Source organism: Cibotium barometz, chromosome 3, assembly GCF_041138505.1.
Source record: "Cibotium barometz isolate CiBa-2024 chromosome 3, ASM4113850v1, whole genome shotgun sequence".
NCBI lineage: Eukaryota > Viridiplantae > Streptophyta > Polypodiopsida > Cyatheales > Cibotiaceae > Cibotium > Cibotium barometz.
Window position 1 is genome coordinate 3,705,814 of NC_141048.1, and position 15,034 is coordinate 3,720,847.

The window sequence follows — 15,034 nt, forward strand, 5'->3', positions numbered from 1 at the left end:
TCCATGAATTTATGAAGGCTGTGAAACCTCCCCAACCTCCACCTAGTTTAGGGGAAGGGAAAGAGGAAACTCCAAAATCCTCAATCTCTGTCACTTACCCCGTCTTTACATCCATCTCAAGTAAGCTACTAAACTCTTATCCAAGTGTATCTCCTACTAACAAAACTCAGCAGATTGTATCTTCTCTCGTTACTCTTTTCTCCCTATTGAATTTTCTACTAACACTCTCGACCCCGAGGAGTTGCCGGCAACAAACGTATCTCCACAAAGGCCACTTGATGAGGTACGTACTCTACCCTCCCGGGATGACATAGCACCATTTACTGATCAAAATGTCTTAGAATTATTGTCAATTGTAGAGTATGAAGGTTTGATCCATGCAGGAAACCCACTCTTGAAGCCAAAATTGATGTTCCAAGTACTCATGCAGATCACCCCTTTTGAGCCAACACGTTGAATCCTACTAGAAGACTACTCTACCATAGGGTTGAAGTAGCAACAAAATGTTCCTTACCCTCTCCGAGTCTCAATATCCGACATGGAAGAATTGCTGCCGATGGGTAGCGAAGGATCCTTGTGGGAGAATGTGGCACGGCACACAACGCTAGCGAACCCACACCTAGCCTATCTATTGGAAATTCGGGTGGTTACATTTACTATTTCCGCAGGTGGTGAAAGCTACATCCAGTGCATACACGGGGTGGATATTATGCAATTGAAATAGACGGTGACAACCCCCTCCAAGAAGACTTTGGGATACAGCCTGAATGGCGCAAGGAGTACCTCACAATACCAGAATACAGTTGGGAATACAAAAGCTCCGCACCAAACAAAAGAGTGGACCCCTTGTATATGCCTATAAAGAGGAGACTCACACCATTAGAGTTCAAAGAAGCAAGGCAGAGGGACTCCCATGTATGCTAAAACTTTCCAAAGTTCTCACCCTCTAAGTTTCCAGATATATCCAGTCAATCATGGCGAAGGATTTCGGATCCAAACATAGTGGCTAAGGTTCGATTTCTAAAATTGATCGTGGTTCTAATCGACCAACCAAAAGAAAGGTAGATGGGCATGATGCACAAAATCTTTGCTTCGACATGAATAGCAGCCCGAAGGAACAAGGAATGATGCTCTACTACCATAGCCTCAGGTGTCTACCTGGATACATGCATGTCACATTCGAAGATATGACAGACACCAAGTTTACATCACACTCTGCATTCAAAAGAACCCTAAAAAAGCTTCAATCACGCCGCAACTTCTACCGACATGAGTTTGGCGACCAAGTCTTTCAACCTAGATAAAAGCTTCTGAGGAGAGAACCTCCATCAGGTAGGGGGGGAGGATATTAACCCATTCTGGATTAACAAAGATGCTCCTTCATTTGAGGACATTAATAAGTATTATGTAAACGCACTATAAAGGTTGTACATTATGAGATACTGACCAGGTAAGACTTTAGTAAGTAAGTGCCCAACCAATTGTGTATAAGGCAATTTCTCATAATGGAAAGACACAATCTTTCTTTGTGCTATGAGAGGTCTTGTCTTGTCTTGTGAATGAGAGAGAGAGAAAGAAAGAAAGAAAGATATATTAAGTGTCTACTAAAGACCCAATGGGCCTATGAGACCAAAGTGATACAATAATGTCCATGGCATATCTAATCATGGAATGGAAAATAAAATAGAAAGAAAACATAAACATAGCTATCTCACTTGGATGATACAAAACTGTCTATGGAAACTCATCATGGAAATACTAAGAACATAGAAACATGAGAGCAGCATCAGCTCTGAGTAGATGGTATACCACTCTCCAAAATATCAAGCATGGGGCTAACGAGTATGGGTAAGAAAGAAAGAAAGTTGTATTAACATCTTCAAAAGGCCAAAATGACCTATGAGACCAAAAAGGTTACATCATATCCATGAGGTACATCATCTTGGGTACATAATAGTAATAAAGAAAGATAACAAAAATCTAGAACTATAAAATCTGATCTAGGTACATGAGCAGAGAGCTTTCATATCACCCTAATACATCCCTCATGCGTTGATGTGACATGGTGCTCAAGGTGGTGAAACTGAGTTGGCACGAGAAGGTCCTCCGATGATGGGAGATGATGGCCCGAATCCTCCTGTGGTGGCGTGGCCATGGGCAAGGGCCATGGGGTCTCGGGCTTCGGAGAGAGAGAGAGAGAGAGAGCAAATGAAATGAAATGAAATGATATATTAACGTCTTCAGAAGGCCAAAATGACCTATGAGACCAAAAAAGTTACAACAATTGGTGGATCTGATACAATGTCTGTGTAAGAAAAGCTAAAAACAACTAAACAACTAACTGAAACTGAAACAACTATGAGGAAAAGTACGGTACTACGAGCTCCTAATGGATAACATCTGGGAGGAAAACTCCAGCAACAAAGGTAAGCATCATACACATCACTATCCAAAGATGTCTCTCATCGGTCAATGGCAGATATCCTCAATGTCCTCCATGGTGAGTACTCTGACTGGACGTCTCCCATGCCGTGCTAGTATGGTCCTGATCCTCTGTTGTGGTCTCTGCCGGTGTCGAGATGGGCCTCTCATCTTGGGGCGCCTGGACCGCCCCAGCTCTATAGCCCGATCAATCAGTGTACCTCTAGTGCGGCTATACTCTGGAGCTAGCTGCAATGCCTGCTGGCCTGACTGCTCAATCTCTGGTCGAAAGAAATCTGTAATCTGCCTCTATAGGTGTCTCTCCCTCTCTGATCCCCTCCCTCTCAAGAGACCCTCTCTATGTCTACGAAGCTCCAGCAAGTATAATCCGAGGCATCTCTGATCCTGGTATCTCATGACTCTAGAAAGTGGTCCGAAACCCTCTCTAAACAGGCAGTGAAAACGGCCTCGTATCTCATAATATACTGGACAGTGACATATGTAATGTAACTCTGTCTCTGGCTCCATCTGGCACAGCTGACAAATCTTGGCCTCAGCTGGTACTCCTCTGAAAATCTCCCAGTCTCAATCTCTAGCTGGTGTGAGGATGTGCGCATCTGACCAATAGCACACCGTACCCCATGAGAAAGATGAGTATCCATGTAGCTGGGTCTAATCACAAACCCATCCTGCGTGAGCTGGAGAAGATGATCTCTATAGAAAGCCATCTTCGTACCAAGCTCCTGTGTCGATTGTATCCATGTCCTCCTAGTGTCCAGCTGAATCAAGTCCTGCCTGATAAGTCTCGTAATCTCTGCCCGTGTGAGAGAGAGGGAGGGCGCATCCACGGAGTACTGAAATGGAGGTAGCCTGTCCATACTAAAGCCATGCAACTGGAACCAAGCTGTCATCTGTGCATACCAACATGATCCGTCTCCCTGTGATGCCAACTGTCGTGAAGACTCCAGGGCTAAGCGAGCATATCTGTCTCTAGGGAGAGCCCAAGTGCTACGTATAAAGGAGACTCGATCGAGTGAGTGCCTCTACTACCAAGGGGGGGGGGGGGGCAGCCATCTCTGCACGGATAATATCATGTGGTACGGAGGCCTTGACCCTAATCATCCAGGAAATCATAGAAACCAAGGGCCTCTCCATAGGTCTCCATCCATCAGTGCTACCAACTCGGCTGAGGTGGTCCACTGAGGGTCCCCATATCTCCACTCCATACAGCATGGCTGAAGTGACCAAAGTGTCAAAGAGCCAGAGCTTTGTTCGAGGTTCCTGAAACTGAACCTGCGAACACATCCTCTCTAGTCTCCCCAATGCTGCATAAGCTCTGGTCAATCTGGTCTCCGCTGCTCTCCTCAAGGAAAATAGTGGGCCACTGAAAACCACACCAAGGTAAGGTATATGCATCTGTATACTCTACTGTCTCCTGACCATATGTAAAGGTGGGTACTGACCTCCTAACCCACTCTGCTGTGGTGTTAAACACCATCACCTTGGTTATACCAAGGTTAACAGACAATCCACTGTCTTGTGCAAACGTGTGCAATGCATCCAAATGACGCTGCATCCCCTCTGGAGAATCTGAGATCAGCACAATATCATTGGCATACAATAACAGCGGAATCCATGTCCCTGCTAGCTGTGCTCCTCTGTCACCCTCCCACTCTACATAGTCTGAAACCTCATCCACGTACAGAGAAAGGGGGCAGCCTTGTTTCACCCCAATAGTGGAGTGAACCATCTCAGATATACCCTGAGTAGTACGTACCTACCCCACAACTGTCCTGTATAAAGCCATGATTTCCCAAATCAGCTCTGTGGGCACTCCCATCTCCTGTAGTCTGCGCATCAGTCTGGCTCTCGGTACTGTGTCAAAAGCTTTGCGGAAATCCACAAAGCAACAATAAATCCTCCTGCCATATAATCTGCCCTCCTCAATAATAGCTCTGAGTGTCAAGATATGGTCAAGAGTGGAGAAACCTCTCCTGAACCCTGCCTGCCCTGATGCACGTATGCCCTCTCTCTCTGCCCATCTACTCAACTCCTGCTCAAGAATAGATGCATATAATCTAGCCAATGTGTGACCAATCATGATGGTACGATAATTCCTAGGAAGCATGGGATCCCCTGACTTGAAGATAGGCACAATCATGGACATATTCCAAGTCTCAGGAAAACCCTCACACATGGCTCGGTTAAACATCATAGCAATAAGCTCTGCAAGCATATCTCTGGCATGAATAAAGTGCTCTGCTACCAAACCATCATGATCATATGCTCTCCCAGTCCTCATCCTGTCAATAGCTTTCCTTACCATCTCAGCAGTAAAGAAAGCACATGTCTCTGGGCATGGCTCCGATGGGTCTCGCAGGGGTGGCTGTCCTGCTGCTGTGTACAAGGATGCTGCATACTCACCCCAAATCTCTGTGGAGGTAATGGCTGGTGATGGTGAATGCTCATGGAATAGTCTCCATGCCTCGCCTGAGTCCTGACTCATAACTAACTAATACAAATCCCTCTCTAATTGAGCAAGATAAGCCCTCTTCTTCCGTCGCACTAGGTGCCGGAAGGTAATCCGTGACTGTCTGTGAGTGGTAACACCCATGAGCACCTCTGATCCTCATCTCTCTGCACTTCTCATCATACCAACTGTTCTAGGGCATGTTCCCAGATCGTCTCCGTGTAGGCTGACTATGGGGATATGCCTTTGATGCTGCAGCATGAAGCGTATCTATCAATATTTGAGTGAGCTCATCTAATGGCCGGCCGCCGTCCCGGCTCCTCGGCACATAAGCGTCTGTATATCTCATCCGTGTACACGGTGTCAGTCTCCCTTGTAAAGGTATAACGAGTGTGTGTGGAGACCTGTCCCAATGGAGCGGTGCTGAATTGAAATGTGAGAGTGAAGGACAAGATAGCATGATCCACTGCTATTCCAACCGGCCTAGTGTCTACCATAAAATCCTGAAAAGAGGGAATGAGACTGGGCTGAGCCATAACATAGTCCACTGTACTAGCACCATGCCTATGTGGAAAGCAAGTGAAACCGCCCGATGTCGAGAATCTCTGTAGGCCATTCAGGATGGCCAATCCATGTGCAGTCCCCAAGTCTATCAAATACCGCCCATACACTGTATGTTCCTCATCCTGTGAGAGTCTAGATAGGCCCAAATCCCTAACATCAAGCTCCCTCAACATCTCCTCTGAGGTATCATAAAATATTGTCTGGTTATGGGCGGTCCTGGCATTGAAGTCCCCCAAGAGAATGATGTCACCATCCCTGGAGAACTCCCAAATGTCATCATCCAAAATAGAAAAGGGAGACTGCCCGCTAGGTGATGCATACACTGATGTACTAGGAGCAAAATAGCATATAGCAATGTAGAGATATCTGCCCATCTCTGCCCTCAGTCTAACCCACATGTACCTAGCCTGCTCATCTCTGCGGACTATATGTATCAGTGGCTGTAGCTCCTCTCTAAACAATACTGCCACTCCTTCTGAGCCCCGTCCTCTATGCTCTGAACGAGTCTCCTGTCTACAAGCTGTCTCCTATCCGAATCCACTAACATGTGGCATGGACTGTCCAGGAGCCTGATGCGTCTCACAGTAGAAGATGATGTCCATCCCAGTGAAACTATCCTCAAAAGCCCCTACATCAAGACGTAGAGATCCATTACAATTCCAAGTAGCAACTTTGAGTGCAGTCCCATAGGTCTCGCGCTGTCATGAAGAGCGCCTCTCCATAATCACCACTCTACCATCTCTATAGAAGGCCACTTTCCCTTTCTCTCGGGCTGCCCTTATCTCTGGCATAACTTCTTTCATGTGGGCAAGTTGCGAGAGTGTGAGGACGTCTCTTCACTCAAGAAGTCCTTCGCTTCCATGGAGGGGAAACGAATGATAAGTGCTCTCTCCTTAGAAGATTCACCACCACTACCTTCTCTCTTCTTTCCCACTCTCCATGCCTTTGTGTGCGTGGCTTCAATGCCCATCATAGAGAAGAGCTCCTTGGTTTCCCCTTCCGTATCATCACGGTCTTTTAGACCGGACACCCGGGTCTTCCTCCTTTGCTCCTCTTCAAGGATCATGTTGATGATGGTGGAAGTGGGGATGGGTGGCGATTCTTTACCTTTCCCTTTCTTGGCGATCTCAATCCATTTCTCTGCCTCGTCCATCTTCTTTTAGACCGGACACTCGTACATGTAAGGCCCGGGTCTTCCTCCTTTGCTCCTCTTCAAGGGTCATGTTGATGATGGTGGGAGTGGGGATGGGTGGCGATTCTTTACCTTTCCCTTTCTTGGCGACCTCGATCCATTTCTCCGAGAGAGAGAGAGAGAGAGAGTACTCTAGTGCATGTGTCTCTTCTATGCTTGTGTGTGGGAGAGTGAGAGGACGATTGCCTTGCATTGTGGTGTGAGCGACTCCGCGATGGTAGAGTGGAGGTGGAGATTGGAGGATTGGAGCTTCTACAAATGAGCTTGGAGAGCCTCAAGGGACGTGAGCTTGGAGCATTGGCAAGTACCCTACGACGGTTGGTGTCTATTGCTTGTTCCATTCATAAATGTGTGGAGTTGTCTTGGGAGGTGCAGGAGTCCACAACACACCAGCTCTGAAGTAGTTCCCAGCCTCGAAAGATCACCCACTTCCTCTCGCTGCTTGCACACTACAATGTCACGGTAGGCACGTGGCAGGCTGGCCAGCCCGATGAAGCTGATGTGGCACCCCAATGGAGACTCGACAACATTGCCTATGGGACTGCCCAAGCCCCAAAGGCTAGTGGAGGATTCTCTGGCTGTTCACTTCCAAACCCAACACTCTTCGCTTCATTAGGGTTGGATATAGTGTTGTTGATAGGTTGAGATATGATGGATATGCAACCCATCATTATGCTTGCATGGTTAAAGCAATACAGGTTGGAGTTCAGTTGTTTTGAGTAGGCACTTGAAAATAAAAACTAAAAAAAATGTCATAGATGAGGAGATGGCAGCATTGGATGCAAATGCAACATGGAAGTTAGTGCCTTTGTCTAAACAAAAGAAGGCAATTAGATGTAAGTGGGTAGATAAGATCAAGCATAACTCAGATGGATCATTGAGCAAGTATAAGGCAAGATTGGTTACCAAGGGTTATGCCTAGACCTATGGCATTGACTACGATGAGACATTTAGCCCAGTTGCAAAAGAATAGAAACCATGAGAGCTATCATTACTATGGTTGGTGAAGGGTAAGTGAAGGGTTGTTGGTCTTTACATCAAATGGATGTAAAGAATGTATGCGCCACGGAGGTGGACTCAGCTCTACTCTACGAATAAGATGTTAGAGGTCTCGACCCACAGCTCACACACTTTCAGATCTTGGCCATTCCAACTTCCTCCATACCAGTACCCTGGTGGACCCCTTGAGCCGATGTGAGCCAGAGGTGAGAGCTTATCAGCAGCATTGCCACCAAACACATCTCGCAACCCACAAGCAGCAAGACCATAGATGGATCCATCATCCCACTGCAGAGATGATCCACTTCATTCATTCATATCTTTTAGGAGAGATGCGAGCATTTACATGCAACTCGGATTGAATGCAGCAGCATCACGCAGCCTTCTTGTGCACCTGGAGTGTTGGCCCCTTCTTCACTAGGGGGGGCGACAGACTGATCTGGCATTAGAGGCCCCAATGTGGCTTTTCCCACCCCCTTCACCATTGTGGCCTCTCTCTGAGAGCCACCAGCTAGAGAGGGAGCTCCCTTTCCTTATGTTTTTTGGTTTTCATAGACCTTTCATGAGGGTTCTTTGTACTAATTTGCCTCTTCAGTGGGTTTGTCAGCATCACGCAGACATTTTCTTTTAATTAGCTCTTAATCTCACAAACAGTTCTTTCTTACTGTCTGGTTTCTCTTTTTATACTTCTCAAGCATGTCATTTGCGAACTCAGCATGTAAGTTACTAACCACTGTTGATACCAATAACACTATATACAAGCTTGACAAATGAATGGTGATACATACCAAAGCTTACTGTAATGCTGAAAAGCTTTGTGTTCTCTGCTATATGCTTGGAGACTGATAAAGATCCTGTGGTGAAGCTTAGTACTGAACCAGGCCCCTTCGCCTGTACAAAAGCCGGCACATATAAGCAGGCATCCTATAAATATATTGCAGGCTCAGGCTTTTGAAAATATCGATGTCTTCTTTCTTCCAGAGTAGCAGCCAGACTTTAATGCTTACTCCATGTACCGATGACCTCTACCACAAAGATAGATATACCTACCTGTGAGAAATGTAAATCCCTGCCAGGATGGCCTGGAAGTCCGGCATAATTCACTCTCTTTACTCGAGGATGACAAGAAAGGAACTCCGCAATTTTTTGTGCATTACACTGGAGCCAATCACACTTCAGAAACTCCGGGAAAAAAGTGTAGCATATAGGCATATGTGTCCATATAAGATATTGCAATGCATTTAGGCTATTTGCACAGTCACTGCATGGGCTGCAATACTGTGTAAATACCCTTAAGACTCCAATCAACCTTTCAACGAACACGTGCTTTGAAAAAGCTTCGGGAGAAAAAGGTTTCATTACTAGATACATCATACTTGCTGCTTTTCAACTCGAAGTGCCATTGTTTTGATTCCACGCAAACAAAGCCAACAATCAAAAGGTGCCAAGCCCGTGCCTTCCGCATTTTGCAGGAAGTATATGTCCTTTGCCAAACTGCAAAATGGGTGCATTTAATGTCAGATGAAAGGACTAAGGGTGGATACACCACCAGCCCCTGCACGTCGGGGGGCGCGTTGGGGATGGACAGGTTGTGTATCCAGATTAAACATTCATAGAATTTTAGAAAGAGTCGTGACTAAAGCTACATGTGGGTAAAGATGAGCTATAGAACATGCATCAATAAATCTGACCTTTCTCCTTTGACAGCAAGAACTCCTGCCATCAGATCACTATGCCCTGAGATGAATTTGGTGGCCGAATGCATCACAATATCTGAAGGTAGGCATGACAGATAAACCGAATCTTCGTTAGTCCAAAAGCATTAAAAAGCTTGTTCAAACATTCTTAACCATTAGATTGTTAGAGGTAACAACTAGTCTTGGCTTGCAACAGCCATAGCAATGAAGATGATGTAAACTAAAAGCTCTCACCTGCCCCATGTTCAAGAGGCCTGGAAAGGACTGGAGACATGATGCTGTTATCTACCATCACCAAGGCATCATGCACGTGAGCAATTTTTGATATTTCCTGAGGAAAACAGATCAAGAATTAAATGAGCAGCTCTATCCACTTTCTATGTGAAACGCTCCTTGTTTAAGGCTTTTAGACTCCACCCATTTGAAGTTTTTAAACTCAGTCCTAAAGTTTCTCATGGGGTACTGAATTCAAGCCATCCTGTGCGCTTCATTTGGGGTCAGAAATTGAACCCAGCTGCTCTACTTGAGAACCAGCACAGCTACACCAACTTGACCTAACACACGCACCCCATGAGACCTACACTTGCTGATCCCTGCCCCTCGGCCCCTTAAAAATTAGCATGTACACCTATACATGCTTCGTGCGAGCATGAAACACCAAGTTCTTGGCAATCTCCATGCAACTAGTCGTACAACAGCAATGTCACTCCCTTTTTCGAGATCATCCTTAACACCAAACTACTTCACATAAGCTAAGCATGCTACCTTGTTCTCAGCCTTCGTAGAAGAAAGTGCCACTGTAGGCTGCTTCTTTCTGATTGAGGATGTAATTCCAAATCCAATCAAAAAACAGTAACTAGAAATAGATTTTCTGCTATCCCTAGGTAAATGTAGATATGTATGGATCATCATTGTCATCCTCATCATGGAGGATCGCCATCCTCATCATCATGGATATAAAGTGGGTGGAGGATACCGGGGTGTGAGTGTGGTGAGGGAGCTATCCATCGATGTGTGGTACGGGTCCATGAAGGATGTCCACCATCGCTGAGGGGGTGAGGAGGGCCCCTAGATCTGTAGGGCTGAGGAGAAGCTGGGACAAGGTAGCAGCTACAAGGCGAGGATCTCATCAATCGGGGGTTGGTGAGCCTGCGGTGCTTGAGGTCCAGCAGGTGAGATGGTGGGCCCCTCCTCATCTGTCTAAGTGTCCTCCTATGGGCAGAAAAAACTGGTGATGGTAGACTGAGATGGGTGCCGGGGTTGAGGATCACAATCACCAGCTTGACCCATCTTGCTGATAGACATTACATTGCTTTGTTTTGCTGTTGGCATCCCTCATGACCGTTGGCCACCATAGGCCTACTTGCAAAATTTTTCGGGCTGTGATTTCCCCACCCGTGTCCTCCGGTAATGCCACAGTGTGCTTCTCTTAATACTGCTTGCTGCTCATGGTCTGGGACACACCTACGTAAGATTTGGTCTATGCCTCTTTTGTAGAGCTACCCTACAACCATAGTGAAGTTCAAGGCCTCTACCCCAGAAATAATCGGTACAACTCCTACTCCAGATTGGCTAGATAGGATCGCTTCTTCCTCCATGTGAGACATCGGAAGATCGCTTGCGCCTACTAGTGAGTGGTGGAGCCTAGCGCAACCTTCCGATGCAGGCCGGCATGGGTCTCCCGGCACTCCTCATCATACTAGTTGTTCTGTGGAACATTCCCACTTGGTGATCTAAGAGTGGCTCTGGTGTGCGGGAAGGCAGCTGCAGCAGATGTATGAACGGTGGCTGCGAGCTGTGTGGTAAGCTCATCAAGTGGGATGTGCAGGTCGAGGTCACAAAGGGTGTGGAAAATGTGGGCAGAGTAGACGGACGAGATATCCCTCGTGAAGTGGTATCTCGGGTGGCGATGATGTGGTAGAGCAAGTGGTTGAGTGGCGTACTGGCATGTGATGGAGAAGGCTAAGTATGCATGAGTAGCTGCAACACCGATGGGGCGGGGCAAAATGGTAAAGTCTAGCATGAGTGGTATCAAGGAGAGAGAGCCCACCAAGTAGTCCACTGTACTGGCTCCATGTCCAAAGGGGTAGCAAGTGAGAGAGCTGGAACCAGGCCACCGAGCTAGGCCATTGTAAATGGCTAGTCTATGAGCCCCACCAAGGGCCAAGAAGTATTCCCCATAGTCCATGCAGGTCGACATGTCCTGTGATGTCCGCTCGAGATCTGTGCCCACCTCGTCGCGATCATCTGTCTCAAAGAAGGGTACCTATGCACGAGGCTCTAGCTCTGCGATATTGAGTCTCCAGCAAGGAGCATATCCCCTAGGCTAGAGAACTTCATAATATCATCATAAACTAACATGTATGGAGACTCCCCATGGGTGGCATAGCTCAATGTGGCTGGTGCAAAGTAGCACACTTTTCTTTTTACCTTTTCTTTTCTCTTTCTTCTCGTTTTTTCTTTTCCTTTACTTTTCTTTTTCTTTTCCTTTTTCCTTTTCTTTTCTTTTTCTTTTTTTTGTTTTTTGTTTTCTTTTATTTTTATTTTTCTTTTCTTTCTTTCCTTCTTCTTCTTCTTCTTCTTCTTTTCTTTTCTTTTCTCTTTATGGATCGAACTCTGTTTGTGCATGTATGCATTCACTTTTTGAGGTAGAGGTATTTTTGTATTATGGTGCCATTGGATCCTGGTATCATTGAGAATACATTGGGAAATACTCTGCATTGTGTCGTGTGCTGCATGTATATTGGTATGATACATCAAGTGCTTTATTATGTTCATGGATGCACCATTGGGTGTGACTCCTGCGGGATTGTCATGAGACATATGTGGGAAAGTACGTAGTGGATGTAGTGTTTGGATGCATTGAGTGTTTTCATATGCTCATATTGTACCATCAGTCGTGGGTCCTGCGGGATGCCCATGGGCGTAAGGCTTGCGAGCAGCCCTTAGACTGTTACTTTGGAGTAGGTAGAGCATCTTGAGGAGCATATTGTTTGCGAATGCATATGTGTCATGCATATGTTTGTCATATGTAGAATGATGCATGGTTTTGTTTTTGGCTAACACAGTTAACGTGTTTCCATTTGGTTTTAGACTTTTGCTGTAGGTTCTGAAAGAAAAAGCAAGAGGTGTTTGTCACTTTGGTGTGACTGTATGGCCTATTGTGCAGGATGATTGTTTTATCACCCAAATGCATTGGAGGGCCATTGCTTTTGTCGTTTGGGGAGTCTTTGCTCATAAGATGCCTTACTGTGCCATTGAGTGCAATCGAGGACGCTTGCCATTTTTCAAGAGGGGGGTATGTCACGACCCTGTGTTTTTCTCTGGATAGTATGCAGGTGTGCACGGGGACATGGTGGACAGTGTGAATGGCATCAGATTGGAGTTAAAAAGGAAGCCCATGTGTGGACAACCCCAAGTGTGAAGGGGGCAAAGAGACTTTAATTAAAAAGGTTTTATAACCTTTGGTGGCCAAAAATTAATGTTATAAAGGTTTTAAAACCTTTGGAGGCCCCTAGGTAATATTTAGAGGCTATTCTACTTTTGGGGGAAAGTGCGCCTCTTTCTCTCTCTGGCTTTTGGGGAGAGGTCGTAGAAGTTGGCTGCGTGGAGGAGAAGAGAAAACAGGCTGGTTGGCTGCGTGGAGGGTAGCGGTACCGTACAGTAGCTGTGAAAAGGCTTGTACAGATTGGTGCGGGTGCTGCAGGTTCAGGCGCCTACTGTGCAGATGCAGATCTGTACGAACAGGTACATGCAGGCGGATAAGGACAGTTCTGTCCAGCAGGTACAGGCGGGTCTGAGCAGCTGAATCGCTTTGGCTTTTTGGAAAGGGCAGCAGGCAGGCTGTGCTTCAGAAGTTGTAGGCGCAGCTGAATATCTCCACCGGCATGCTTTTGGGAGAGTAACAGGCTGGCTGCTGTGCTGTGCTACAGAACAGAGACACAGGCCTTCCTTCTCTCTCTCTCTCTAGCTCTTGGAAGATGCGCTTCTTTCCCTCCCTTGCTTGCTATGAAACGCCCAATAGCACTGGTGCTTTTTGGAGGGGGCGTGTTTTTGCAGAAGACAGGGGGCTGGTTTCTCTGGACATAAAGGTGGACAAGGGCTGGTTTTTCATGAACATAGACATCATGTCGATGGCGTTCAACTGATGGAACTTTCAGCTTCTCTTTGCTTTGGGTTCGGAACTGTTTTGAGACTGATTATGGGCTGTTTTTGTTTGGCTGCAAATTCAGCTATGTACTTGAGTTTCCGACTGCAAGTACAGGTCACTTGGTTATGTTTCTTGGCATGGGAGTGATGCAAGCTCGCATGGCTGCGTGCTCATGGAGCAGATTGTTTTCTTCCTGCTAGAAAGGAACAGAGGGACCTACAGATATGGGCATCTCTATGTTGCCAAATGTTTCATGAGGGAACAGGTAACTTGATGTATGCTGTTGTTGGCACTGTTGTTGAATGGTACCATGAATGGTTCTGTATGGAAACAGGACAGAAGTTCCAAAGGGAAACAGGCCTAAGGGTTTCATGTGGAAACAGGTCGTAGGTTTCTCGAGGAAACATGTTTTTGGGTTTCTCCAGGAGATAGGTCACATGCAGGCAGAAGGTACAGGAATGGACACATGTATGGTACAACCTTGCTACTAATTGGACAGGGGACAGGAAATCCATGATAGAGATGGATAGTACCCTTGGAAGGTAGAGAGGGTTGGTACAGGTGTGTCGACTGTATGGTATGTTGTGCTGTGATGCGAGTTCTCTTTTGAGTACAAAAGAGACAGTGAGTACAACAGTATATGGCTGGAGTCGTAATCATCCTAGGAGCTCTAGCATGGGTCTCTGCCGGATGGCCTAGATATTTGCCATAGTGAGATGCCTGGTCGGACGAGCCCGATACCTCGCAATGATGCTCTGAATCCTCCGGTGTAGGCACCGTCTCCGATGTGAGGATCCGCGAACCCTCGGGCGTCTAGATCTACCCAACTGGATAGCTCTCTCAACTAGAGTCCCACGGGGTGCCCACTGCTGGGCTGTCGGCTGTCCCCCCTCCCGGGTAGTCCCTCTAAAGAAGTCAGTAATCTGTCTCTGTGTGGACTCCCTGCCAGTCGGGCATCTGCTCCTGATAATGGACTCTCTGAGCCTGCGGATCTCCAGGAGATAGAAACCCAAGCATCGCTGATCACAATAGTCCATGACTCTAGCCAGTGGTCCAAATCCCTCTCTGAAAAGTTAATGAGGTATGCCTCTAAATCTGCCTGTCTCTATCTCTAACTGATGTGAAGAGGTGCGGATCTGCCCAATGGCGCACCTCAATCCATGAGACATATGGGTATCCATGTAGCTCGGTCTAAGTATAAAGCCATCCTTAGTGGTGCGGAGAAGATGGTCTCTATAGAAAGCCATCTTCGTCCCCAACTCATGTGAGGGCTCTAGCCATGTCCTCCTAGTGTCCAACCGAATGAGGTCCTGTCTGATGACCCTACTAATCTCAGAATGTGTCAAGGTGAGAGAGGGTGCCTCCAGAGAGTACTGGAAGGGTGGAAGTTTGTCTAAACTGAACCCGTGGAGGTCAAACCAGGATGCTATCTGCGCATATACCAACATGAAGTGTCTCCCTCCATGGCTAGCTGATGAGAGGACTCTAAAGCAAGTCGTGCATACCGATGTCGGGGAAGCTCCCAGGTGCTATGAATGAAG

General features: G+C 46.6%; 1 protein-coding gene across 1 annotated transcript in view; it reads right to left on the reverse strand.

Annotated features, from left to right (window-relative positions):
• Positions 1-15,034, reverse strand: part of CBL (cystathionine beta-lyase) — a 101,839-nt gene that overhangs the window by 39,438 nt on the left and 47,367 nt on the right. Inside the window, exons 7-11 of the mRNA XM_086772296.1 lie at positions 9,578-9,674; positions 9,338-9,419; positions 9,023-9,140; positions 8,697-8,804; positions 8,435-8,537 (exon numbers count right to left, since the gene is read on the reverse strand). Coding sequence (XP_086628422.1) covers positions 8,435-8,537; positions 8,697-8,804; positions 9,023-9,140; positions 9,338-9,419; positions 9,578-9,674 — 508 coding nt within the window. The remainder of the gene's footprint in view (positions 1-8,434; positions 8,538-8,696; positions 8,805-9,022; positions 9,141-9,337; positions 9,420-9,577; positions 9,675-15,034) is intronic.